General features: G+C 46.1%; 2 protein-coding genes across 6 annotated transcripts in view; one reads left to right on the top strand and one right to left on the bottom strand.

Annotated features, from left to right (window-relative positions):
* Positions 1 to 21129, top strand: part of marchf1 (membrane-associated ring finger (C3HC4) 1) — a 30345-nt gene extending 9216 nt beyond the window's left edge. Inside the window, exons 1-9 of one of the 5 annotated variants that reach the window (XM_048995884.1) lie at positions 7049 to 8628; positions 9607 to 9765; positions 10640 to 10806; positions 11341 to 11391; positions 11768 to 11847; positions 12897 to 13523; positions 14227 to 14407; positions 18934 to 19081; positions 19274 to 21129. In XM_048995884.1, coding sequence (XP_048851841.1) covers positions 9627 to 9765; positions 10640 to 10806; positions 11341 to 11391; positions 11768 to 11847; positions 12897 to 13523; positions 14227 to 14407; positions 18934 to 19081; positions 19274 to 19578 — 1698 coding nt within the window. In that variant the 5' untranslated portion in view covers positions 7049 to 8628; positions 9607 to 9626 and the 3' untranslated portion in view covers positions 19579 to 21129. Of the gene's footprint in view, positions 1 to 7048; positions 8769 to 9606; positions 9766 to 10639; positions 10807 to 10833; positions 11130 to 11340; positions 11392 to 11767; positions 11848 to 12896; positions 13524 to 14226; positions 14408 to 18933; positions 19082 to 19273 lie in introns of those variants that run through there. The other 4 variants (XM_048995885.1, XM_048995883.1, XM_048995887.1 and 1 more) reach the window with 4 other exon arrangements.
* Positions 21130 to 21138: 9 nt separating this feature from the next.
* Positions 21139 to 24453, bottom strand: tma16 (translation machinery associated 16 homolog). The gene is made up of 7 exons (XM_048995890.1): positions 24250 to 24453; positions 24046 to 24155; positions 23844 to 23881; positions 23683 to 23767; positions 23423 to 23571; positions 23194 to 23236; positions 21139 to 22059 (listed from the first exon to the last, which is right to left on the bottom strand). The coding sequence occupies exons 1-7, from the start codon at positions 24436 to 24438 to the stop codon at positions 21903 to 21905; spliced, it is 771 nt and encodes a 256-aa protein (XP_048851847.1). The 5' UTR covers positions 24439 to 24453; the 3' UTR covers positions 21139 to 21902.
* Between the last annotated feature and the right edge of the window lie 279 nt (positions 24454 to 24732).

Raw genomic sequence — 24732 nt, 5'->3', positions numbered from 1 at the left:
GTGTGCAATAAAATATTTAGCACAACGATTCTCTGTATTAGGGGCGGCATGGTGGTGCAGTGGTTAGCACTGTCGCCTCACACCTCTGGGACCCGGGTTTGAGTCTCCGCCTGGGTCGCATGTGTGCGGAGTTTGCATGTTCTCCCCATGTCGTCGTGGGGTTTCCTCCGGGTACTCCGGTTTCCCCCCACGGTCCAAAAACATGCTGAGGCTAATTGGAGTTGCTAAATTGCCCATAGGTGTGCATGTGTGAGTGAATGGTGTGTGAGTGTGCCCTGCGATGGGCTGGCCCCCCATCCTGGGTTGTTCCCTGCCTCGTGCCCATTGCTTCCGGGATAGGCTCCGGACCCCCCGCGACCCAGTAGGATAAGCGGTTTGGAAAATGGATGGATGGATGGATTCTCTGTATTGTTTAGCTCTGATCATTAGTAATCAGACTTCATAAAATCATTTTTATAATTATTATTTTTTAAAAATATTTTTTCCATCTTTGGATGCATGTTAACAATTGTTTCGTCTTTACTGTTTTAATTTGCACAAAGGTACCTCTGGCTTTAAATAACTATAGTCGAGACAATAGTGCTTGATAAGATTTGAAGAAAATCGGAGAAACAAGACTCTTGAGTCCACATGAATAGAGTCCAAGGCAATGGAATTTTAATACATCATGGACGCAGTCTGTGAGCATTTGTGATGATGGCTCATTGTTCATTTCGACTGCAGGAGAACAATCGGTTCTCCCGGGAAACCGCTGTTTCTCACAGCTCCAGCTAGTTCTTATTTTGGAGATGCATTTCTGCAGCTAGCGCTGTTGCTATTTGTTAAGTGTTTATAATTAGTGTGTTTGGAGTGTGTCTTTCGTGGTTCTGTGGTGTACAATTCAAACATTCTCTTGGCACAATGCATTCTCATAAAATCAACCGGTGTAATACGTGAGGTGGGGGCACAGGGACACTGGCCCCGGCTGAAAGCCGGAGTGCTCCTCCCCTGTCACTCACCAATTCATAACATATTAGTAGCTGCTAAGGAAGCTTCTTTGTATGAATTATGACCCTTCTTATACCCCCCATCTTCAAAATAAATCCTTACAAGGAACTAGGCTGGTGATCGCCCAGAACAGGATGCCAGTCTGTTACAAGGTACTTACACACATTGTCGGAAAATTACAGATCCTAGTCTATCCGAAGGAGGAGACTGAATGAAGGTAGTGATCTAAGTGACACAGATGTAGAGCATAGGTTGGTGTTTTAACCCCTAACCCTGGACACACAAGGCAGCTACACACTAAAGCCAAACCTTTTCTCTCATTTGCATGTTTAAATTCATTTTCCCGTTTTAAGTAATACACCTTTTCTTAGTGATGATCTTTGCACGTCAACGGGGGGGGGCACACATGCCACTGACTGAAAGTGAAACACTGTTATATGCCAGCGGCATGACGGCAAAGAAAAGACGCGAAATCACCGAGAATGTATGACACTGCAGATAAGCTGGGGCAGCAGCTGTGCCGAGGGGAATGCTGGCATGCCGAGAGCCAGCTGCCAACGTGCTAACAGCCCGCAGTGCTCAAGGCTAGCTTGCTGAAATTAATACCCAACTTTGCTTTGCATACGCGCACATTGTTAAACGATAGTAAACAGCCAGAATCTCTTTGTGTCATCGTTAACGCTCCTAGTTACAGTCGAAAGTCTTAGCTTATTTTTTTCCCCATGAATATGGAAAAAAGCACAGTACAGTTATATGTAATGGAAGATAGGTTTCCTGAGCACTGCATCTCCCTATCTTGGATTCCTCAATACGGGCATAATTTACCTGGATAAAGATACCTGTGCCTTCTGAGACACAAGGCATTTGGCTAGCGAGTTGCAGTAGGAAGTTACCCCGCACCGCTTTCCATCTGCTCCTCAGCAGTTCTCAGAGGCTTGCAGTACTTGTGGGTTTGCTCTGCTTTGAATCTTCCGTCCAGTTTGTCCTCAAGAGGTTTTATGGGATTAAGGTCTGGAGACCGGGCAGGCCTGGTCAGTGGTTAGAGTTCTGTTTCCCTTTCCTTGTGTTGCTGAAATTTCTTGCATGGCTCTTTAGGTGTGTTTTGGATCGTTGTCTGCTAAGGTATGAAGAAGCAGCCTTTTGAAGTCACGTTGATTGAGGTTGCCATGGAGTTGGTACAGATCACCAACTCTTTAGCCAGCAAAGCAACTCCACACTTGCTCCTCCCTTGCTTCATGGTGGGAACCACACATGCCGCATTCATAATCACACTCGCTTTGTACCTACATGACGGCTGGACCCATACATTTCAAAATTTGCTGAATTTTTGCATACGAATGACTTCCAGTCCTCTTGGTACACTAATGCATACATGCAGTTCAAACCATAGATAATTATGGTCTCAAACTCAAACCTGATTGGTACTGTACAACCAATTAGGAAGCTTAGCGAGACTGATTTCCTCTGTGCAGTATTTACCTGAAGTGCAGTACTGTAACCTTAGTCCCTAAATGATAAATCCTTTAAAGTTACAAGCTGTAAAATACAAGATGATGGGTCATAATCTCCATCCTTTTTAATTATAAACTCTTTCCCTGCACATAAACACATACACGCTGACATTGAAATGGCGTTAAAACGCGTTTTAATCTCTAAAGTTATATAGGTCAGATTAATATTTTTTGCCGTCAGTCATGGCCATGTCTTTGAACTGAGCCCGGCGTAGCTAATTGGTTTAATTTGACATAGCTGCTTCGAGGCACGTCAGCTGGCAACCCGTATGAAGCTTAGCAAACATTTCTCCATGTCAGGGTTTATTGATGTGGTTCTCTTTAGATATGGGGTCGTGGGTGGGGTAGTTTTTTTTTTTTTTCATGCACTTTAAGTTTCATAAATTCATTTTTTTGGAGGGGGGCAAACAAGCTACAGTCGACAGATGGGGTGTTAGGGACTGAAGGCAGATCCTTTGCACAAAGCCAGCGAAGTTGCTGTGAGACTGTCAGGGAATGGCTGACAGTAGAAGGATAGACAATTACGGTAGCAATGCCCCGCAGGTCCTGAGCTTCGTTTCCCTTTGGCAAGGGCCAGCAACGATTGGCTTGCTCTCATTGTGAGGTTTAGAAAGGCTCCCTCTTTGGAGGACCGGAGCGCTTGATTCCGTCGATCCAGAGGGCACTTCGCGAATCACCCGGCACTTCCTTCGAGACTTACTTGCTGGAGGAGCCAGATGGAGACTTTACGACACGGTTTGAGGGCTTCGGAATAAATTAATCTCCCTAAGAGGTAAAAGAACCTCTAAAGTGAAGAGGCATTCGAGTGTGACTTTGTGGTCAAAGTGTCCCCCCCCCCCCATTGCTGAATCCTGCAAAGAATTTATAGTACTGAAAGGCAATCTGCAGGCCCTTGCTTATCTGAACAACAGCATACCTAGATTTTGTTTTGCTACTGGTCTTAAGCATAGGACAGGTCATTCAAATGTGAGGGTGTTGTCCATAGCATGTAACTTCATTTTCCAATACAGGGACACGATAAGCCATCCTGAGCCGCTTGGTAACCCATAACTTCGTTCATCTAATATACTGTGTATGATTACAGATGAACAACGATTTGGGGGCTTGTCAGTAAACAGGTGCCTTCTACATGGAGTAAAATGGCGTCGTCCATGTAGGCAGTCCCATATACCCATGCGGCCTGGCTTTATCCTCTCAGGTCGGCTGGTAAATAAACTTGGGTGTTCTCAGAATGAGGCCTTAAATCCACCTCCACCAAGACTTCCCACAGTATGAGTAATATGTGTAATAATGTCCCTGAGTAATTTCAGTGTAGTCATTACAGTGATTATACCTTAAGTATGTCCCTGAGTAATTTCAGTGTAGTCATTTCAGTGATTATACCTTAAGTATGTCCCTGAGCAATTTCAGTGTAGTCATTTCAGTGATTATACCTTAAGTATGTCCCTGAGCAATTTCAGTGTAGTCATTTCAGTGATTATACCTTAAGTATGTCCCTGAGCAATTTCAGTGTAGTCATTTCAGTGATTATACCTTAAGTATGTCCCTGAGTAATTTCAGTGTAGTCATTTCAGTGATTATACCTTAAGTATGTCCCTGAGCAATTTCAGTGTGGTCATTTCAGTGATTATACCTTAAGTTAAGCAATTTCAATGGTTATACAAGTATGTTACTTGACGCCACCATGCATGCATCAAGATTTATATTTCTTTAGCGGATGCTTTTGTCCAAAGCAGTGTACCGGTGAGGTTCAGAGAGCAGGGTCAGCCGGTGTCCCTGGAGCAGCTGGGCTTAAGGGCCTTACTCAAGGGCCCAATGCTGACATCACCCTGCCAGCCAAGGGACTTGAACCGGCGCCCTTCTGTTCACAGGCACAGAGCCACACACCAGCCCATGATTAGTAAAACTTTGTAAAATTCACCTGATGCAAATGCACCTTCTGTTTTGTCTCGGCAATGTGCACAGCTAAATTGGCGTTTTGTTGGATGGCTCATATTGTTTGGCAGGCCCAGGAGACACCAGTTCCAGCTACATGTTCCGGAAACCTGCCTGCTCCTTGTTTTTTCCTTTTCTTCTCGTTGTGGTAATATTCCGATGCTCTTCAGTCTGCGTTAGGATCAGGCCCGGGTTTGATACGGACCCCGTCTTCGGCACGTCGGCCTTCTGTCGTTCTGATTTCAGCAAACTGGGTGATCTCACCGAGAGCTGTGCAGGAATGTTCTAAAACCCATGAGGATTAGGAGGTGGAGCAAGTGCAGGGATGGCATATTCAGGACAGGACTCGAATTCCACCTGGAGAGGGGAAACGCTGTGCTTAAACCCAACCGAAAAAACCAAACTCAGAACAGATGTCGAACTGCCTTTACCAGTAGCCATATTTCTTGCAAAAAAAACAAGATTCCTGAATAGGCGTACCGACTTTGAAAGTCTTGTGTTGGTTTGAATTATGCATCCTCTTATTTTCCATTTCCAACTCGGCAATTTGCAGTAACCCAAATGTGTCACGCTAAGCTGTACTGATCTCTCTCTCGAAATAAAGGTTTCCATTTCCGTCGTGCTTTAGGGTCTTTTCACGGCTGATCGCTTTTAAGCGACTGGTAGTGAATCAAGTTTACTCATTCTGTTGTATTTAGTTTCAATTTACGCTAATTAACAAAAAAACGGCGTGACGCACTTTGGTAATTAGCCGCGTATTTGTGTCAGTACTCCAGCTCGCTGAGTGTGTACCTTAATGTCACTACTGGTCCTAATAGCCACTAAGCAGTGATTCAGCCCAGACTAGGAAGTGATGCCGTCTTTTCCGTGAGTGTTACGTGTAGCATGAGTAAGCGCGATTGCATTCTGGCAGGTGAAAGGGGGAATTTCAAGGAGACGACTACTGTGGTCCGACTACAATGTGTCTTCAAGGCCGTTTAAGGCTCGGGTACTTTTAGAACAAAGTGCCAATGAGGTGCCAGGCTGAGGGGATGAAAGATTGATGTTTCGGTTCACCTTATCTGCAGATGAAAGGAAAGTAGTTATAAAACACCATCTTACTAATGGATGTTAGGTTTAACTTGTACATTACTCAGGGGAAGGACTCGCCTCAGAAATGCCGCTCCCTCTGTTTTAACTTCAGGGATATTTCAATAATGTTTGAAGGTTGCATTTCTTTAGAAGGTGAATAAAATATATGTTTTCATCTTCGCTCATGCCTGTTAAATCTGCTGAAACGCATTGGCAGCACCCAGGATACCCTGTCTCGGGGGTCCAGGATTATACCCCAGTGTTCCCCATCTCTCATACTGTTACTTCATTCATTCTCCCTCGGGGTCTTGCTGTCCGATGTGCATTTATTTATTTCCTTGATTGAATACAAAGTTACAGGTGCCTAAAATGAGTAATGCTCCGTAATTTTTATGGATGTATTTTATTGAGAAAGGTTAGCGAGGGATTTTCTCGGTGACAGAATGCTGTCTTGTAGTCTTTTGGGGGCCAGCGTGTGGCTCAGCGGGCTAACATGTCTGTGATCAGAAGGTTGCCAGTTCAGGCTCAGCCTCGGCACGTCTGCAGGTCTTTGAGCAAGGCCCTGAACCTCCAGCTCCCTGGAGGCCACAGCAGGTGGCTGCCCTTCATGGCCAGCTTGCTCTCACCTACAGAAAGCAAGTTGGGGGAGGCATAAAAGCATAAATAAAGTATCTGTTGTTGTTATTATTATTATTTATTTGGGTGCTTGCTGCTAGTCACAAATTAAGCTGCATGATGCAGGGAGACCATCAGGTGGCACTGTTGTGACTAATGTGACATGAATTTAAAAAAATAATAATTCAGGTGCTTTGATGATGAGCACAATCAACATGTGTGTCGTCCCAGATGGGGAACAGAAAGCGGTTCTTTAGATTTGTTTAAATAATGTGCCGGCAGAATAAAAATATCGAATCATGCAAATAATATGAAGTGTGATCTTTTGTACATTGTGTCCAAATCTATTTCGTAGATTATGTAGGTAATTCTTGTGTTTTGTGCAGTAGGTAGATATAATGCTTACAGTAGCCATGTTGTACAGTGTAACTGTTCAAGCGCTGATTTTATATGTGATCTTTTTGAAACCCCCTTTGAGAATTTTGATTAGCTTTTGTCGTGGCATCCCAGGCATGCGGATGGTTGTTCTCACACTCTCTGGGTTGTTTTGCCCTTTGTGTGAAAGGTCAATAACATGGCTCTGTAGGGGGGCCATCCTATATTTCCTTCCTAGTTTTTTTCTTTTTTTTTAAAGAATCTACCTCAAAGCAAAAGGGGGAATAAGGGGGCCAGCTGTGACCACAAGCTGAGAGTTTCCTTTACGTTTTTATCTAATAATGCTGTGAGGCAGAGTTACCTGCATTCTGGAGGGAGTATCAGCCCAGGGGAGCTCGCGGCTGTTTCCCCAAAATTCCGGGACCTGAATACCGTTTCCGGGACCCTGCATCATGATGCATCTCACGAAAAGTGAGTGACTGGGATTTGGGCTGAAGTCGAGCGAGGAGGGGCAGGCTGAGGGTGTGGGGGGGGGGGGAATCAGAGCCTGATTCTCAGATGAATCGTCTGCTTCATTCGGGCCGGCCAGCTTGATATGCAGCGTCAGGGCGTGTGTCTGTGGTTTCTGTGGTGATTTTTATTTATGACGAGTGATTTTCGGCTGCGTCGCTGAGGAGGACAGAAGTAAAAATGGAGTGTGGTCTTCCACGCTGAAAAGGAAAGCATTTTCTGTAGGGCAGACGTCCAAAAGTTTCACGGCTTGGAGGGTTCCAACTGGAGAGACCGGTTCCACCTGCTCCTCATTAAGGTGGGAGGGGCAGTTCTCCAGTTCTCCAAAAGCATGCCGCTCCTCTGAATCACACCACGTCTGACAGCTGTCATGGCGATGCTTCCCTTTTGGACACCTCAGGCGAATCCTGACAGGGATTTTTTTGTGTTGTGCAAGCTCCGTTTTTAAACTCGTCTCATTTCCTCTAGCCGGTTAAACTGTACCCAACTCATTGGCTGATTTATTAGCTACACCTGCCTAGTCCCAGGTTCGATTCCCTTTTAGCTGCAGGACAGACTGAAATCCTCAGTGAATGGATCCCTTATGGAGTTTGCGATGTGTTCTCCCCCCGCAGCCTTCCTGACTGCTGGTCATTAACTTCGTATCGCTCTCATGAAAAAGCTGCCCTCAGAATTGCGGTCTGCTGTATCTGTTTTTATCAGACCATTTTTAAACAGACTTTCACACTCTACGGTGTCTAGAGTCTAAAGTCCCAGAATGGTGGCTGTTTCTAGGAAGTCAGAACCACCTCATCTGGCATGTTCATAATCTCGCAGATTAGCCACGTTACCCATTCTAAAGCTTTGTCGATCAGAAACCGGGCGCCTCTATCCAGTTTGCATGCTCTGTGAGTCACAATTGCATGATTGTCTGTTTGTGAAAAAGCAGTTTGGTTTGTTTCTATCCGGTGGTGTACGTAATGTACTGGCCACTGAGTGTATTAGACGCTCAGTAAGTAACAGACTTTTTAATAACCACCTGCATGATTACTGTCAACTTTGGAGGTTGTTAACTGTCGTCTATGAAGCAGTGCACGTCTGTGACGCAAAGAGAACACATTGAAGTATGATAATTCACACACTCATTTGGTATCAACCCCAACTCATTATGTTTCAACCCCAGCGTATTGTCAGTCTTGTTTGTTCATGACAGATCAATGCCGGTTCTCGGGATAGGGATGGATTTGCGCAGAGTTGGTCACCTGACAGAATTTATAGCCCAAACAGGATCCCCGTGGCGGGAGGGTTAGGCACCAGTCGTCTGTGAAACACTATATTACCTGCTGATGGATCGCCTTCCGGTTTCCACTTCTAAATGCTTCTAGCTGCCAGGCTGTATTTTCCCCATTATATTCAGGCTAAACCCCCCCCTCCAAAAAAGTCTTTCTTCACCCTTCGAAATAGAACCAAAAAGAAAGGATACAACAGTTAGCGCGTAGCTAAGCTGTTTACGATAATCGTTAATCTGAATTTGCGCACGTGGAAAAAAATATAGCGATAATCGCATGATACCCTGAGCCTTCTTGCACATTTTGAGAGACAAAGACCCAGGCCTCCGTCGTTTAGGCCTGTTTTACGATGGCAGGTGCGACCCAGATCGGTTCCATACCCTCACAGATACGTTCCAACTGCTTTAGCTAAACTGAGTTGGCGGTTTGAATTAGCATTTCTCTCTCTTGCAAGGACGATCATCAGGAATCTATTTCAGTTAATCGTTAGCACAATGTAAGTCTTCCGTTTTAAAGATCAATCCGCACTACGATTCAAATAATCCTTTCAGAATTACTCCTGGGGCAGTTATTTAAGAAAATAAAAGAGCAGACTGTCATATGAAGTATTTATGAGTACAGGAAATGCTAATGCGATGCGAATTATCCGCAGTATAACTTGTTAGCTTTGTTACATCTTCCGGCAATAACTTTTTGTTACTCTTGATTAATATTTTAAACCTGTATAAAGCATCGGAGGGAAATGTGCCGTTTTTTTTTGTTTTTTTTTTTACCTTGTGTAAAATTTCATACTAAAGGGCCTGAAGATGTAGTGTAGTCTTTGGCGACATAGAACCATAACCCAGAGGATCCCAGTTCAGAATTCCCAGCGGAATTTGTTGTAGCATCCTTGAGCAAGGCACTTAAGCTGAGTTGTCGCAGTAAAATAGGCTGCTGTAGAGGATAAAGGCATCAGCTAAGCAGTGAAATATAGAAAGTGATCTGGCCTTTCAGAGAACCAGCTTCGGTATTCATTTTTAGCCTGTTTTCGGCCTGAAATGCGTCTGTCGTTCACACTTGGCATAGGATGGGGGATAGTGTGAAAGGTGTATTCTTGGCATGTTTGGGGGGGGGTGGGGGAGAGGAGAGAGGCCTACTATAACAAATGTACAGGAAGCAGCATGATAGCAGGCGCCTTCAGAGCTCGTTCTTGCAGTGAAGCGAGAGAGCATCTGTGGGATGTTGGGGGGGTTTAAAAAAAGAACCCATTAAGAGCCCCTCATGTCGCAACTCCTGTTGTCATCTGCGCAGATCTGCCGCTATTTTTCAAGACTTCGTTTTTCCCCTCCCCCCAGACATAGCATGACTCGAGGTGATGAGACAAAAGGAAAAAAGGAAGAATCAGCTGTCGATGTCACTACTCCCCACGGACGCCTGCCGGTCTTCTGCTAGCAGCCGGGTCTCCTCCTGCCTTCCAGAAGCATCTTGCCCACGCGCGTCCCGTCAGCTTGCGGGTAGCAGTTATTTCCTGGAAACTGTTGGCTTTGGTCGTGTGACGTAGCGCCCGGCTATGTTTATGGTTTGGGTTTTTGTCTGAGTAGGTCAAGTAACGAGGGCGGGTGGAAGCCGCGTAGTAGCTGCTTGGGTTGTTACTTATCTCACAAAAATAATTAACATACTTTATTGTTACTTCCCTCTTGTTGCTTATAGCCAGACAGTAATTTGAGGTTACGCTAAACCATGGGTTTCTGAGAACTGATGCAGGGGAAGTCGACCCTCCGGTCTGACCGGCACTAACGCGCACTTCTCACTGCGTTCCCCTCATCTGTTGTGAAATGCGCTTCCCTTTGGAATCCAATTTAGACCCCACCCAAGCATTCACGGGGTCCAATAGGAGCAGGCTAGAACTGGCCTGTGGGGTACCATGACTCAGTGGTGCGTAGCTTCAGGCCTTCACACTCGAGAGGGGTTCGAATCCCCTGCCTGGTTGTGTATGTGGAGTTCGCGTTCCCTCCCTGTGTTTTACGCTGCCAATGGCGTGCACCGTGTGACGGACCACTGCCCTGGCCAGGCTGCTCCAAATCTTTCCGAGATCTTTCAGTTTTATACTGGATAATATTTCATGGAAAATGTTACGGAAGATGGAAAAACAAGCTGTTGTGATATCTGGCGGGGGGGGGGGGGGTGTGTATGCAGACAGGCACATTGACTGGGGGGGGGGGGGGGGTTGTGGCTCATCCAGTTAGGATGTTCCAAGTGCCCTTTCTCAATAGACCCGCCCCAAAGAAACAGTCAGCCACGCCCCTGATTTTAGCCCTTCCGTGTACATCACTTTTGCACACTATTTATAAAACAATCTACCTTTGCTTTTTAACCATTTTTTTGTAGTAGGTGTCCTCCAGTCGGGAGCTGGTGTGTGGCTCAGTGGGTTTTGGGACTCAGAAGGTTGCTGGTTCAAATCCCAGGGTCAGCAGAATGATGTCACCGTCGGGCTGCCGAACAAGACCCTTAACCCCCAATTGCTACACGGTCTGGCTGACCCTGCTCTCTCAAATGTATGTCGCTTTGGATAAAAGCATCTGCTAAATAAATAAAGAATGTAAATATGAGATCTTAAGTACTTTTATTAATTATATTTGCTTGAGGGCCTCACTTGCACCTCTTTGGGAAGACTCTGTTCGCCTCAGGGGCCTGATCAGCTCAGGATGGGATCTAAACGCGGTTTTGCATCACAGTTAGTTTTCAACCTCACTCATTCCTCCAAAGGTCACTTATTCAGTTTATCACATAGTAACATGGTGGCGCACACCCAAACTGGCGATTCTTCAAGTGGCACGGTACCTATTGAACCGGGCTTTCCCAGCAGTGGACCTAAATGGTAAGAAATGCACCTACGAGGGCCCATAACCGAGCCCTGCTTTACCATTTCCCCCTGAATTAGATCATGCTTCACAGTTAATTTGCACAGTAGATGTCGCCGTCTGTTTCAGAGGCTCGCGAGCAGACAGACACGCTGGCTCCGTTTTTATTTGCATTCCATGATCCTGTCGGAGGTTGATCTGACGAAGCCCCTCTCTGTTCCCGCACAGAATGACAAAGTTCCCAGGCGTTCAGGAAGTCGGACCAGCAACATTTCCAAGGTACAGCACGTCCCCCGTGCACCACGTGTGATCACACGTTATGGAGAGATTTCAGCTGGTGTTCCTTATCACCCAAATCCTCAGAAAATGTGTTTAGAGAAGTTGCGTGTTCATCGAACCAGGAAATTTAATTGTGTGGGAAATCTCTGATATGCTTGGCAGCGGCGCAAGAGTTAAAGTGTAAACAGAGCAGACTTCCTGTAACTGGTTTCACTTTCTATTGTTCTCCACACCTAGTTCTTTCTTCGTGCTCACTGTGCCCATTTCTGTATTCTTGCGTGGCTGACGACTGCGCTGGTCGCTCGCCATGTCTGAGTTCTTCTTGAAGTCGTCGTGCTGGAGGACGAGAGTGACACTGTACGACTGGTCGTTGCAGGCGAGCAGCTCCACGACGGGAATCGGCCCCCACAGCGTCTCCCGCACCTCCGTCACCTCCTCTTCTCAGGATATCTGCAGGTAGGAGTCTCTGAACAGCACTGCCATCGCCACAAATCTCCCCCTGTCGCTCTCCTGTCTGCGTGTGCGTGGGCTTTACTTACATTCCTCCTGGTCATTCCATCAGGTTGTGTTCTGTTTATCTTCTCCCCCCCCCCCCACCTCGTAAACTGAGCTTCAGTAATATCTGATCCTGCTCCAGAATGTTCATTTCAGATACTATCTGAAGCCGGTGGGGACATACTGTACTGTGCAGAAGCATTGGGAAGTGAAGGACTGTGTTTACAGCTATTTATCTGGGTAGTGAATGTATATTTGCTCAGATTAAAAAATAAATGATCCTCCTGTTTGAATAAAACCACGATATTATGTCTGTAAAGGGGGTTAAGCTTAGCCATTTCACAACCTCTGCTAAAGGCACGGCAGCCGCGCACTAACGCACCCTTTTGGACTTGATCGCTAGCATACCTTGTTTGGTTAACCAACACCTCATTGAGTTATTTAACTAATTAAGTGAATTAGTTAAGTGAGCTGCTGGTGAAAGGTAACAAACACATGGAGTGGCTGAGGTGCCCCTGAGGAGGGGTTTGGGAGCTGAAGCTGTTCACTTCTAGCCGTCCAGCGAGATGTCAGTGACTTTTTGGAGAACTGAAGGAATTCTTGTTAGTTTATTGCGTCTCTCTTCATTTGCATATATTCTTATCTTAAACTGCGTTTTTCTTTTGTTGAAAGCGGTTGAGCAAAAGCAGGCTTACTACCCAGATAAAGCTTTATACATTATCTTTGGCTGCTTGAGACTTTTGCACAGCACTCTGTGTTTGCGCTGAGCTATCAGAGGGCTTCTCATGGCAGCAGCCTTGTAAACCGCACTGGTTTAGCGGTGGCTGACAGCCAGCGCTCCAGAGCCCAGCTGAAGCCACTGTGTTCTGTTTTTTATGTGTCTTATTTTCTTACCCGCATCTGTCCGGCCGTCTCTTCATCCTGTCTCTTCCCGCTTTTCATCTTCCATATCTGCATGTCCTCACCGCCGCCGCTCGCTGCTCCTGCCTCTCCTCCGCCGCTCCTCGTAGCTTCAGGGTACTCCCAGCGCTGGAGGAGGATGTCCCCAAGTTGCACACACCTGAGGGGACTCCGGGCCACAAGGGGGCGCCTCGCACTGGGAGGCCGGCTAAGAGGAGGCACAGGAGGAAGAGGCAGTTCTGCCGAGCCTGCGAGCGCCCAATCAGGCCGCGGGGAGTCGATGGGGCCTCCAGGAGCTGCAAGGAGCAGCCCGGGCATTGTAACATCTGCCATCGGGAGTCGGACTCTTCCTTAGAGGAGGAGGAAGAGGAGAAGCGGAGGCAGGAGAGGAGCTGGGTCTGGAGCCGGGGGAGGGCCAGGGGGCGCAGCAAAGAGAGGAGCACAGAGGGGGAAGGCGCCGATCTGGCCTCTGCGAGCCCCAAATCAGCAGGGAGCCAGGAACGAGCCCCCCAGGGTGGCCTGAAGAAGAGATGTGGACTCTCAGCCAGCAGGGAGGAGCAGCAGCCACAGGGGGAGGCATCAGGCGGCAGGGCCGCGTACAGGAGCCCCCCCGAGGGAGGCCACATCTGCAGGGTCTACGGGGAGCTGGACTCCGGGACTGAGGACCAAGCCGATGCCTCGGCCAGGATCTCAGGTGGTCCAGCACAGTACACAGACGACGATGCGGAGGTGTGCAGGTCAGTGCAGCGTGGCCCCAGGGACCTCAACCCAAGTGGAGCCACCTGTCCCTGTCAGGGGGCCAGCAGCAGAGAGGAGTAGCATAGCACTCATCACGCTCATCACGCTCATCGCGCTCATCACGCTCATCGCGCCCCACCCCCCAGCAGCCGGGCAGTGTTCGTGCGGCTGACTGTAAAGTCCTCTGGGGCCCACAGACCTCCAAGCTGCCTGTGGTTCCTGTTTCAGCCTCAGGTTTTGAAACTCAGAAACAGAAATGGTGTATCGAACCCCCCCCCCCCCCACATGGCCAGAGGAGCAGGCAGAAGCCCAAGGAGTCACAGCAGTGACCTTTTTTAAGCTTATCGGTCCACTTTAGATTTATTTTTATATTGTGCCTTTGTTTTGCTTTGTTTTTTATCTCTATGATCATGCACAATGAACCCCGTGACTTAAACCTCATTTCTAGCTTGTGGAGCAGCTGAATTAAATGAACCATTAAAAATGGGGGTGTTCTGCGTGGTTATGAAAATGACTCTCTAAAGTCGTTTTGGTGGTAACCAGCGGCATCGCCTGGGCAGGCCAGAACACTGAGTAATGGAACCAATCAGCAGCGAGCTTTAAGTGACGCAAGGTGGATTGTGGGAAGGGTTAGCGGGGCGGAACTGTCCCGAGCCACCTGCAGGCCAGGGCTGCGTGTGATGGCTGCATTTGCCCTTGCAGGATCTGCCACTGCGAGGGCGATGAGGACTGCCCCCTGATCACGCCGTGCCGCTGCACGGGCAGCTTGCGCTTCGTACACCCCGACTGCCTGCACCAGTGGATCAAGAGCTCTGACACGCGCTGTTGCGAGCTCTGCAAGTATGACTTCATCATGGAGACCCAGCTGAAGCCGCTGCGCAAGGTAGCGTCAGGGGATCTGAGGTCCTGAGGGTCTGGGGGTCTGAGGTCCTGGGGGTCTGAGGTCCTGGGGGTCTGAGGTCCTGGGGGTCTGGGGGTCTGAGGTCCTGGGGGTCTGAGGTACTGGGGGTCTGAGGTCCTGAGGGTCTGGGGGTCTGAGGTCCTGGGGGTCTGAGGTCCTGGGGGTCTGAGGTCCTGAGGGTCTGGGGGTCTGAGGTCCTGGGGGTCTGAGGTACTGGGGGTCTGAGGTCCTGAGGGTCTGGGGGTCTGAGGTCCTGGGGGTCTGAGGTCCTGGGGGTCTGAGGTCCCGGGGATCTCAAATCCTGAAGGACTGGGGGTCTGGGGGGCCTTAGGGCATGTGAATCTGTTGCCTGTGGGTCGTAGGAACTTGGGAACTGGGGACCTGGATCTTGGGGATCTGGCAAGACCTGACATTTTGGAATCTGAGGGTCTAGATGTTTGCATGGTTAACGGCAGTGTTTCTGAACCCAGTTCACGGGGAGCCTCAGACAGTCTGCATTTTTGTTCCCTCCAAGCTCCCAGTTACCCTTTACCAGGTACTCAGAGTTCTTAATTGGCTGGCAGCTGGGAGGGAGCAAAAATATGGATTGTTTGCGGGGGGGGTCCCAGAGAACCAGGTTGAGAAACACTAGTTTAGAGCCCTGCAGTGTGGAGTTATGGATCTGGGGACCTGTGGTGAGGCAGTCCTTGAAAACGTCGTGCTGTCATTTGGGGAGGGCAAGGTAAGCAGACAGTCTGAAAATATGTATTTGTGTGTAACAAAGGTTTCAGCAACTGTCTGCTGTACAGCCTGGCCTGCCCTACTTGTTAAAACAGTTAATTAAGCCCTTAGCTCTGCTTCAGAATGTTTGGCCTGATGTTCTGTCAAAAGTGGATAACGATATTGACAAGAGTGAATCTAAGATAAAAGCAAAAAACATCTTGTACCGCCTTCATCTTGAGGCAGGAAACAGCTGAGATAGCTGCCTTTTGCTGAAGGAAAACGGCACGCTGCTGCCCCCTGCTGATGCAGAATGGAACAGATACAGCTGTATTGATTTCAAGGAATCGTTGATGAATGTAGATTCACTTGGTTCTACATGATGTAATTTAATATACTGGCGGCTTTCTGAAGACCAAACAGTTGTATGCAAACCGGTTTCATAATTGTATTAAAAGGTGTTAGGTAACATAATCAAGCTGAAACATGAGAAAGTAGTGTTTGGAAAAAATTACACTGACGAAGTAGAAGATTGCATTTGTCCAAGTATGTTAAAAAAAAAAAAAAATCATTTAGCATGAAATCCCTATATTGGATAATTTTGTAAAATAAAATTGGATAGTTGTATGTTTGCAGAAGGACTTTTTTAAAATAGTTTTAAATGAATTCACCTTCCAGATGTTTCATCAACAATGCCAGCAGTAACTCTGCAGATGATTGTTTTAGATGTAAATTTAAAGAATTGGTAAACTATTACTGTTACTCAACGCGAGGAGCATAATATGGTGTGTGTGTGTGTGTGTGTGTGTGTGTGTGTGTGTGTGTGTGTGTGTGTGTGTGTGTGTGTGTGTGTGTGTGTGTAAAATGCGTGATAACTTCTTGCGACCTCGTTTCATGTAAACGGTTAATTTTATCATTGACAAAAATAAATGTCAGCCATCCGTCTTCCAGACACTTACCCTGAAGATAGTTAATTAATGGTGCCTCTGTAATTTGTTACACATATGCCTGAGTACAGTAACTGGGCCCTGCTGTAAACCAGGTCACAAGTGTAACCTGAGCTGCTGATGTGTTTAGTGACGGATGCATGGGGAGAAGAGAGAACTGAGAGCTCTGTCTGCCCTCCAAGCCAAAGGGCTCTTTCAGGCTCATTTAGAGCACGCAGTTCTAGGCTAGTCTTTGATTTGCACTGTAGTTGTTCTCTGTTTCCATAGGAACTGTCTCCACAGGAACATTTACAATATCATTGTATTTGCAATATGTTATCAACAGGCATATGCAAGGTCAAAATTTTCAAAAGTCCATTAACGGGGTTTTTTTCTGGATTAATGGGAGATTTTATTCCTAATATTCCTGTATGAGATTTTAGTTCAAGATTGTCACATTCAGCGTTTCTCGGGATTGGATTGCTTAATTTCTTTATTTTATTTTATATATTATGAATTTTGCAGTCATTACTGGGCAATAATGATTGACTGGGTTTGGGAAAGCAATGGATTCTAGTCTTAACCCCAAGAATGATTAATTTTATTGTTTTTTTGTTTTTGTAATATCAGAAATCTTAGGGAAATATGTGATGGACTAAGTAAAACGAAAGGAGAACCTAATACTGAATTGGAGAAGGTATGTGAAACGAGTAGCACTGGGTACGAAAGGGGAACGACCGCGTAGTTTTATTGTCGCGTTGCTATCGTGTTCCTTAGCAAATGCCACCATGTACGGTTATGTGAGCTGGAGGATTCTGTAGGATTCTATGCATCCAGCTGAAGTAGACGAGCACTTTCAGCCAGACTTATCATTTCGAAAATGTAAAGTAACAAATGATGACCCAGCACTCGCAATTCTCCGGAAAAAAGAAGTGCTTACCACTTCTCTGTTTTGATTACGGTCTGTCGGATGGTGGGGGAGGTTCTGCTTAACTCTTGCGGTTCTGTTAATTGTGTTTATATGCTGCTTTTGCTGAAGCGTTCATAGCCTTGCTCGCCTGTGCTGCTTGGTGAAATATAATAGTTTTGGATTTTACAGATATATATTCTTCTAAACTATAAAGTTATAGGATTTTTATTTATTTTTTTTTTTTTTAGTCAAACGTGTTGGATTCTTGCAAAAATCAACAATGACATACACTCCTGTCTATACATACATGGTATACTTTGTTTGTCCATCTCCCCCCCCCCCCCCCCCCCCCCCCCCCAATATAAACTCCAGTATCTTGAAACCTAAATGTTGGATTGCATGACTGCATCTTGTGGTCAGCTGTGCAGGGAGATCAAACAGAGGATCAAGGAACGAAAACCGAAGTACTTTATAGCCCAAAGGTAAAATACGGAGTTTCCCTTTAAGAAGGGCTGACGCATAACGTCACAAGCGCTAAAAATGCAAAGGAGTAGCTGTAAGCCGACACGTCGCAGCTCCGCGTGTGTGACACCAAAGAGCAGCTCCCTGTAATCTCCCACAAAGGCACCCAGCTGACCCTAGTTAGTGTAATGAAGTCACCGGCTTGATCGAGGTCAGCTGGGCTGCCAACCCAGACCCTTGCTGGCTGGTGCTGGAGTTCTATCGCCATGGAGACCGAGCGTATTTGTCCAGCACTGTATTCAGTTTTGAATAGAATACACGTTATTTCGCAATTCCGTTAAAAGAACTGAACTGAATACAAAGGACTGTACTAAGCAGAAATTTGACGAGGGGAAGAGCTTCACTTCTGCTCCATGCTGTAGACCAGGGGTGAATTCTTATCCAGAATTGGCCAGTGTGTATATGGGTTTTGGGTGCGACTCCCTGATTGGCTGAAGAGTCATCACACCTGGGTTTAAGCAGCTGACTTAAAGGTTATCCTAAAAACCCACATACACACTGGCCCTCTGCGGATAAGATTGCCCCCCCAGGGAAGAAGACAGCTGGGGAAAATCCTTCACTCCTGATGCTTCAGTGGTATGTCTGGCTTACGCTGCCTTTCCTGAAGTAGATCATTCCCTGGGATCTGCCCTGGGGGAGGGAGGGCGATGAGTCAGAGACCAGCGATAGCGGCCGTCTGGGGTGTAAATCCGTCACGCCTTCCAGGGCAGATTCTGCCATCCAAAAAGAAGGGATTTAGCCATGGCTGTGAGGAAGCTTCAGGTTGTGGATTTTTACGGGTGTAATGAACTCCTCTTACGCCTGGGATATTGAAATCCCGGCCCTCAAGGTCCGAGCCCTGCCGATGTTCCAGCCTTCCTTGACCCGTGAGCCAGGTGTGAAGCCTCTGACCAATCAGAATCATTAATGATTAAACTAACTACCAGGGAGAACTGAAAACAAGGCCTGGATTTGGAATCAAGGTCCAGCTTTGAAGAGCCCTGGCTTATGCTGAGGGACATTGGCCTTGGTGTGTCTGAGCTTTCGCCATAACAGAAGCACACACTGGTGTTTGTCGTCTTTCTCTGTGTAAATATTAACCTTATAGGGCCTCGTCATTCAAATATGTTAGATTCTGTATTTGTTTCATTTTAAAAGAACTTGCCTTTTACCTAATTGCCGAGGTTATGAACTCCCATAGTAAATGAGAACACTTTTGTATTTTTTCCCCTTTTCTAATAGTGAGAACGTGTATGAGTGAGCTTGATAATAGTCTTTTCCATCCATCCATTAATCTTCTAACTTCTCATCTTGGACACTGACAGGGGTATCTGCAGTTTATTTCAGCGCTTCTAGACATACATATGTGTCATTTCTGGCATTGCTCCACCAGGTGGCAGTGTGATGTTACATTCAACTCTGACCTATCTGGGTAGTTCATCTGCGAATTGTTTTGCTCCGTCCTCTTCCAGTGGGAAAAGCTTCAGATGTCCACCCGTGAGAGGCGCCAGATCTTCTGCTCGGTCAGCTTCCACATCATAGCAGTCATCTGTGTCGTGTGGTCTCTCTATGTGCTAATCGACAGGACGGCCGAGGAGATCAAACAGGGCAGAGATAATGGTAAGCACGATTCTTCTTTTCCCCCAATAAAGGAACATTTCAGTCACCTTCAAGAAACAATTAGCGGACTTCCACAGTATATGCTTGTGCCAGTGTTCTTGGCGGCTGCGTTAATTAGCATCGAACTAACGCTAAAAGGACTAGTGACCGGATAGGATAATGATTTTGCCTCTTCCTCCATTCGGCTTTTAGGTGTGTTGGAGTGGCCCTTCTGGACTAAACTTATCGTGGTGGCAATCGGATTCACCGGGGGCCTTATCTTCATGTACATCCAGTGTAAGGTGTACCTTCAGCTGTGGAGGAGACTCAAGGCGTATAACCGGATCATCTTTGTCCAGAACTGTCCGGACACTGTCAAAAAGGGAGAAGAGAAGATGCTGCCCCCAAGCCAAGCAAATGGCAAACATGACTCTGTAGAGGTCCCGGTGCCCCAGACAGACACAAACTCTTACTGGCCAGTAGGGGGCGCCACCGTTCCAGACGTAGCGCCCGTCTGAATGCTTACAGCGGATCTCTTGTGAAATATCCATCCCAGCCCACCCCCCCCCATTCCCACTTCATTTCTGAGACCTAAAGTTTTGAAGGCAAGAACAAATTTAGGCTCTGTGGAAAACTTCAGATGGCAGTCATCATGGTGACGGTTTTTAAGGCCAGTCGTCAGAATGAAAGGAACTTAATGATGTTTAACAAAGGCAGAAATGGACGCCTGATCAGGCCACCTGTTAGCCGTAAGCACAAAGGACCTCTTACTTGGGGTGTCAGAAAAATAGCCCGTTGTACGAGTTATTTGCAATTTTATACTAAAAATTACAGTTGGTGCAGAAATTGATTGTAATGGCATATATAATCACGTTAAAAGAATCTTTATAGTTCGATATATTTTTTATCAAATTACCATCATTAGGAAACGATGTTTTAAATCCTAATTTAACCAGCAGGGGGCTGATTTTAACAGAGCTAACACCCCCAGTCGAGGTCCAATTTATGATTTAACTGTCTCAGTTTTTCATCTGTTAGGTATCTGAGCATCTCCATAACAAACATGAATGTGCATCCAAGCGTGGTGACGTCTGTGCTGTTTTGTCGTTCGGAAGGATGGGTTTCAGCCCTCGGATCAGCGCGGGGCCCCTGGGTTCTGCTACCGCCGGACACCTGGCGCTGGTGCCCAATAGGGATTGGAGCATGAGCTTCGAGGGGAGGGGAGGGGTGGGGGGCAAGGTGGCCAAACAGGTTCACACTGGCCACATGTAGCATGTAGCTTGTATTGTAAATAACTTAAATCACATAATAAAATATTAACGTTGAAGCACAGAGACCATTTATTCCATTGGGATCGTGGTCATGATTGACTGATTTGACCTCGGACCAGGTATGGGGGGGGGGGGTTCAACATGCACATGGAAACAAGTGAGTTAATTGGGAGCCCCAACATTTTGACCCGCCTACCCCATGGGCACGGGGCTGGGGGAGGGGGTAGGTAGTCACAGGCTTGGTAGAGGCTGATGGCTACTAGCTGATGCCAGGCATGATCACAGTTCATGTGACTCATAGGACACGAGGTGGTCAGAGTACTCAGACATTCCTGCTTACACGCATTTGAGTTTTGGCAATAAAGTCTACAAGTATGCAAGTACTCGTGCCAGGGTTGTCAGGCTTCTGATCTCGCCTCCTGTTCCTCAAGCCGGCCAGCTAATATCAGCTGAACATGCAGCAGTTATACAATGTTATTCTGTTTTCTAACATTTCTTCTAATTGCTTCTGGGTCTCGGGACTCTACCCGAAAACCTTGTATTACCAGGTAGAGCCGATACTCTTCGTTAAGCCACTTAATGAACAAATGGTTTGCACTTCTTTCGTTAAGGTATAAGATTTTCCAGAATGTACCAAACAGGAATGACAAGATATCAATAACGTTACATGTGAACTACGCCAGTTACAACATGGTTACCCATTCATCACGTATTAACGTTGGCTACCCCAACTCTGGTCGTATGTGTATATATATATGTAAACTAAAATGGTGAAATAAATGTACGTACACAACAGAATTTTACTGAAAGTTTTCTCTTTCTTCGTTGGTAAAAGGATTTTTATTTTAAAGCATAGATGGACAGATTAATATTAAACTTTATGAATCCATAGATCGTCGGCACTGCTTGGCCGCGTCATGGTCTTAGGGTCCCGGCCCCTGGGAAACCCCAGACAGTCCACATTTTTGCTCCTACTGGGTGCTGGGAGGGAGCAAAAATGTGGAATGTCTGTTTTTTTTGCTATTAGATAAGCTCCCCCTATTATCTTTTTGCTTGCTTAAAAATTGACATTTATTCTTTGAAAATAGAAAAAGCTTTTCTGCTTCTCACTGTAAAAATATGCATTTCTTTTTTAATTCAGAACAGGATTCCAAGTCAGCTTTGTTCCTGCTGTACCAACACATAAGCATCCTTTTTTTAATGACTTATTAACCTATCTAACCTAATTTAGCTGCCCTCTCCCTGTCGGTAATGAGAGATTGAACTGCAGAACCCATGGAGGGGTGGGATTATTGAGCGGAGCCTTTGAAGGCCAAAGAGACTTCAAACGGTTCAGCAGGAACCGACGGAGTCACTGAGATGTAGCGGGTGAGACCTGTAGCTCTTTGACAGCACACGATAATAATACAGGAAGCCTCACCCATCGCTACATACTGAGAGTTTCCCTGCTTTACGGACCTACGGAAAACCCGTAAAAGCCCAACAAGAGTCAGACAGGAACCCGGCTGAGAGCCTCGATCTCGGCTGAAGGGAGATGCTCTTGAGATGAATACTAGGTGCCGCGAAGAGGCTCATTCGCAATCCCCCGCAGAGAGCTCCTCATCCTCCGCGCCGTCGTCCATCTCCTCCGGGAGGCGCCCCTGCGCGTCGTCTGCGCCGTCCGGTGCATTCCGGCACACCTTTCGCATCTTTATATTTGGCAGCTTTTTCAGATCTCCGCTCCATTCCCTGTGTCATTAAAAAGAAGTCGGGTGCTTAATGCATAGAGACTCCTGCATGAGTGAGGACACCGCTGGGCTGCGTCTGCCCCAATGTTGCTCTCAGGTTTGTCCTGCGTGGCAAATAACCCAGATCCGATGATTTCATTTACATTTTTTCTGGATACCCAATGACACTGCAGGCTACATTTATGCCACTTCACCCAATCATGTTGCAGGCCAATGAGAACTCATTTGCATTCATGCTACTTCACCCAATCACGTCATGGGCTAAACAGAGCTCATACTTGCTACTTCACCCAATCACATTAGAGGTTAAACAGCGCTCACGTAAATTTACTCTATTGAGGCTTTTGTCCAAAGCAACGTAGATGTTAGGGAAGCTTGTTTCAGCCAACATCCATGAAGCAATTGTGGTTAAGGACCCGAGGACCTAGTGAAGATACAATAACTCCACCAGCTACAGGATTCGAACCCACACGGGCATGGGCACTAATCCGTAAGAAGAGTTACATGCTGCCCTATGAACGCCCAGCGTGGACAAGCAAAACGTGATGGCTTTGCCTTTTAAGTGTAGCGAGCGAGCAAGGCTGTTAAGTTTCACAGCTTACGATGTGAGGCGTGTGATTATTTAAAATAATAATTATAATTAGCTCTGCTGGTGGCTTGATTAGAGAGTACTGCAAGTCATCAAACAGGAAACTGTAATGGGTTATAAAGACTTATTTTTCACTAGTTCTGAATGAATGACCATCAAATTATTCCAAATTATATTTTCCAGGTAGAAATATATTTTCAGTATTAATTTTAAACCTGCAGTGTGCTCCCCAGCATAAAGGTGTCTTGTGCTTAGAGAAATGTGTGTCATTGGCATAAAGACCAGATTACAAGTGCTGGACAAACAGACCATATTAACAATTTCTTGTCTATTTGGAAACCAAAGCATCATGCAAGGATTAAAACAATCCCCTAAGTCATTTAATTCTTTGACAGAGGTGCTCAAAGATGTCTTTCAGAAATGCACCGTGACTCATTTGTCGAACGACTGTATTTCAAAGTATATCTTACTCGTACATTTTCCATAAAATTAATTGTTGAGTGGATGACAATGAGACATGACTCTTTAAAAATGACAAAGTCTCACCTGAATGTTTTTAGGTGCTTAGAGTTGATAATATCAGGGATTTCTAAAACAGGAGGGAAGAACACGGTATTTAGGCTTGTGTAACTAGTGGTTATTAGTTTAAAAAAAATTATAAACTAGAGATCACGTCTTCACCATAGATCTATTTAACACTGAAACGTTACACTGTAGCTTAAGCAAAACTTAATAATCAACACTTCAATCAGCAAATCAAAGAACCGGGACGCACCAAATCCATTGACCTCATACAGGACTCTTTCTCGTTCAATCGTCTGCTTTATGACATTTTCTCTGGAGCTGTGGAGCCGCCCTTGTCTCCCCTTAATGCTGTTCGCCAGGTCGATCTGCTCCAACTCCGCGTCGAAACGATGCAAATACCTGAGAGGAAATAGACCAAGTCAGATAGCTTTAAGGAACTTGTCGCAATTCGTGTTAAACAAATCCCTTAGTGATCCAGAAATAAACAAACGAGTCAGTTCATATACTTACCTCTCAATAATTTCACATGCGTCCTTCTTTGTATATTCTTCTTTAGCTGGATCGAGCTGGTTTTGGAACCAGACGAGCTTTTCACCTGCGGAGACCCAGTGAGTGCTTAAAGTGCTGATGAGACAACTGAAATGCAAGTTCTCGTCTTGTGACAAACTCACCGATTGCATTCAGTCGCAATGCTTTTTCATTCTTCAGCCTGGGAGCAATTACATAATTATTCGCATTAGCTTGGTTGTATAATGTTTCGCGGTATGTAGACAGCTAGGTAACAGACTATACCACTGACAGCTGGGGTATCCGTTTTGTCATAACAATTTTCATGCAATAAGGCGCCACCCCAGGACTTCTTTTGAAGTTTACCGTTCTTTTTTCTCTTGTTTAATGGCTTCTCTTGCAAGATAGCCTGCCTTCCTACTGTACGGATGAACTACCTTCTTCTCTACCGGTCCCTTTCCTTTCTTGGCTTTAGGCTGAAATATGAGAAATCAGACACACAATGTCATTCCAAGTATAACAATTTGTTAGATTTAATGATGCCGTCGTGCTGTCTAGGCATATACGTACCATTTCTGGCGTCCGGCGTGTACTTGAGATCCTTGTGACAACCCGAACACGTGCAGCACGCAGTGTGACACTCCGGAAACGGCACGTCACTATTTTCCCTCCCTGCGTCGCTGAAACGCTCCCAAAGGTTCCGCTGTTTAAATAAACCGTATAAACGCCCTTATAGTGGTAGTCTTTAAAAATCAACATTTATATTTCCTACCCGCTTATGTTTGACAGGATCAGGGAGTCTGGAGCCTGTTCCAGGCAATATGGAGAATATGGTATGAAAAATGCCGGTTTATCACGCGAAACATATGCAGACTCACAGAAAACACAGGTAATCTGGGCAATGTAGGAACCTCTACATTTGCAGAAAATGCAAAATCACATGTTAAAAAGAAATTTTGTATTTCATTATAACAATAAACAGGCCAGATTTTATTTTGCCATGGTGGCAGTCACAGCATGACACATGTTATGGCTGCTGTATCATGAAGCCAG

Source organism: Brienomyrus brachyistius, chromosome 25, assembly GCF_023856365.1.
Source record: "Brienomyrus brachyistius isolate T26 chromosome 25, BBRACH_0.4, whole genome shotgun sequence".
Taxonomy (NCBI): Eukaryota; Metazoa; Chordata; class Actinopteri; order Osteoglossiformes; family Mormyridae; genus Brienomyrus; species Brienomyrus brachyistius.
This window is presented reverse-complemented; position numbering and strand designations above follow the sequence as displayed.

Coding starts and splice junctions, on each gene's coding strand:
- tma16 (XM_048995890.1), bottom strand. CDS start 24,438: ATGTTGATTTTTAAAGACTACCACTATAAGGGCGTTTATACGGTTTAT. Junction 23,572..23,682: donor GCATGTGAAATTATTGAGAG/GTAAGTATATGA, acceptor ATTTCCTCTCAG/GTATTTGCATCGTTTCGACG. Junction 23,237..23,422: donor GTATGAGGTCAATGGATTTG/GTGCGTCCCGGT, acceptor CTCCTGTTTTAG/AAATCCCTGATATTATCAAC.